Source organism: Thermobia domestica, chromosome 17 (assembly GCF_964235325.1).
Source record: "Thermobia domestica chromosome 17, izTheDome1.hap1.1, whole genome shotgun sequence".
In the NCBI taxonomy this organism is placed as follows: Eukaryota; Metazoa; Arthropoda; class Insecta; order Zygentoma; family Lepismatidae; genus Thermobia; species Thermobia domestica.
The window spans coordinates 26,311,254-26,313,109 of record NC_137470.1 but is presented as its reverse complement, the minus strand read 5'-3'; the positions used below and the strand labels follow the sequence as shown (position 1 = coordinate 26,313,109).

Below are 1,856 nucleotides of genomic sequence, written 5' to 3'. Positions count from 1 at the left end.
AACTGATGAGGGTAAAGTGTTTGAATTTAGAGAAAAAAGAGATGGCTTTCGTATAACACGCATTTTTTGTTCGTACATTGATCGAGAATGTACTCCTTACAAGTTTAGCCCTCTCCGAATTGTAAAAGTTACATGCACTACAAATGGTAGTATTGCACTGACAGAAATTGGAGAAGTGTACTCATGGACGACGGGCCCATGGTTTGAATTCATGACTCCTAGAAGCAATTTAAATCTGGGTTTTGACGGAGACAGCTTCAAAGTGTCTGGATTTGACAGCAACTTCATTATTGACATTGCATCTGGTATTGATCATTTTTTAGCATTGTCAAATGATGGTAGGGTATTTGCATGGGGTTGCAATTGCCACGGGCAACTTGGTCTTCAGGACACCTATTGCGAATCAAACGCAAGGAAATTACCGATTGAAATGTTGGGTCATGTCGTAGAGATAGCTGCATCACCAGAACTCTATATATCTGCAGCAAGAAATACGAAGGATGAAGTGTTTGTTTGGGGTCAGTTGAAAGATAAGCCATATTGTTATTTCCCTGTGAAAACATGTGTGCTTCAACTGAGTGATGTTTTCATTTCTAGAGCATCCACCCCCATCACATGGAAACCGATAGAATTTTCTTCTGATTTCGATAATATAGAGCATTTGTTTGATGTTGAATCAAGTAGTGACCTGACCATTCTAGTACAAAAGAAGCCCATTTTTGTACATAAGGGTGTTTTAAAAGAAAGATGTGAATACTTCTGGGGCATGTTCAGAGAGTGCTGGATTGAATCTATATTGAGTACAGTCGAAATAAAGCACAATCATTTCAACTACGAAACATATAAAGCATTTTTGTACTATCTGTACACCAGGAAAGTTTGTATCTCAGAAGACAATATGATGGATCTCTTAATCTTAGCTGATTTTCACTGTAACACTGAGCTCATCAAAGCATGTGAGGAAGAGTCAAAGCGATTTGTTAATGAAGAGAATGTTAACATTTGGTATGAGTTCGCTATTGGGTACCGGCTGAAGGAATTGGAAATATTCTGCCAAGGAGTGATTCTGAGATATTTCTCCAGTATACATGAACTACAAAAACTGTGGAAGAGTGTCAGTAAAGAAGCCCAGATAAAACTGAAAGCATTGGCTGCGAAACATTTTGCAAGCGTGTGGTGAAACATATTTGGTAAGTCAATTCTATTAACGTTAACCATTAAGATAAACTATGATTCATGAAATTTCTTACATCTCTTCGGTTTGCATTTAGAAACATTTGAGAGTCATTTTAAGGAATTGTATTATGCAATAATATTATTTTGTTGCCCTGTAATGTAACATAAACAGTACAAAAAATGAACGTACCTCCCGTTATTCATTGTTACGTATAGGACAGACAAGAATTTTTAAGGTTGCAAGTAATTAGACTCTCCTTATACAGTCAACAACAAAAATTCTTTCCGTTTGGTGAACTTTATTTTAGGTATATCGGTAGTAAGGCTGGTCGGTGAAAAGGAATTACATTTTCTTTAATTTACCGAAAACTGTACTCAGATTGTTCTCCCATTCTGAAGTAATTTCCGAAACTAATTTCATCAAATGAAAAAAATGTTCCTGATTGTACATATTTCCTTTCTTTATTTTGCTTATGTTCCAAATAGAATCCTTTGAATTATGCTCCAAGGCTAAGTCGGACAGCAATTATGCTAATGAATGAAATACTGGAATGAAGGAAAAATGACAACTTTGAGGAAACTCATGTACACAGTGTTCGTCCGTCATTTAGTGGGATCTGGGATCGAACCAGGGACCCAATGCACTAGAAGCGAGCGCGCTACTACTGAGCCACTGCGGC

The 1,856-nt window shown here is 37.1% G+C and overlaps 1 protein-coding gene across 1 annotated transcript; it reads left to right on the top strand.

The window, feature by feature from the left end:
• Positions 1-211: 211 nt before the first annotated feature.
• LOC145673965 (RCC1 and BTB domain-containing protein 1-like) lies at positions 212-1,180 on the top strand. Its single transcript, XM_081743785.1, has one exon. The coding sequence runs from the start codon at positions 212-214 to the stop codon at positions 1,178-1,180; it is 969 nt and encodes a 322-aa protein (XP_081599911.1).
• Positions 1,181-1,856: the final 676 nt, after the last annotated feature.

Excerpts from the sequence above, each read along its gene's own strand:
- LOC145673965 (XM_081743785.1), top strand. The coding sequence starts at position 212 with ATGACTCCTAGAAGCAATTTAAATCTGGGTTTTGACGGAGACAGCTTC.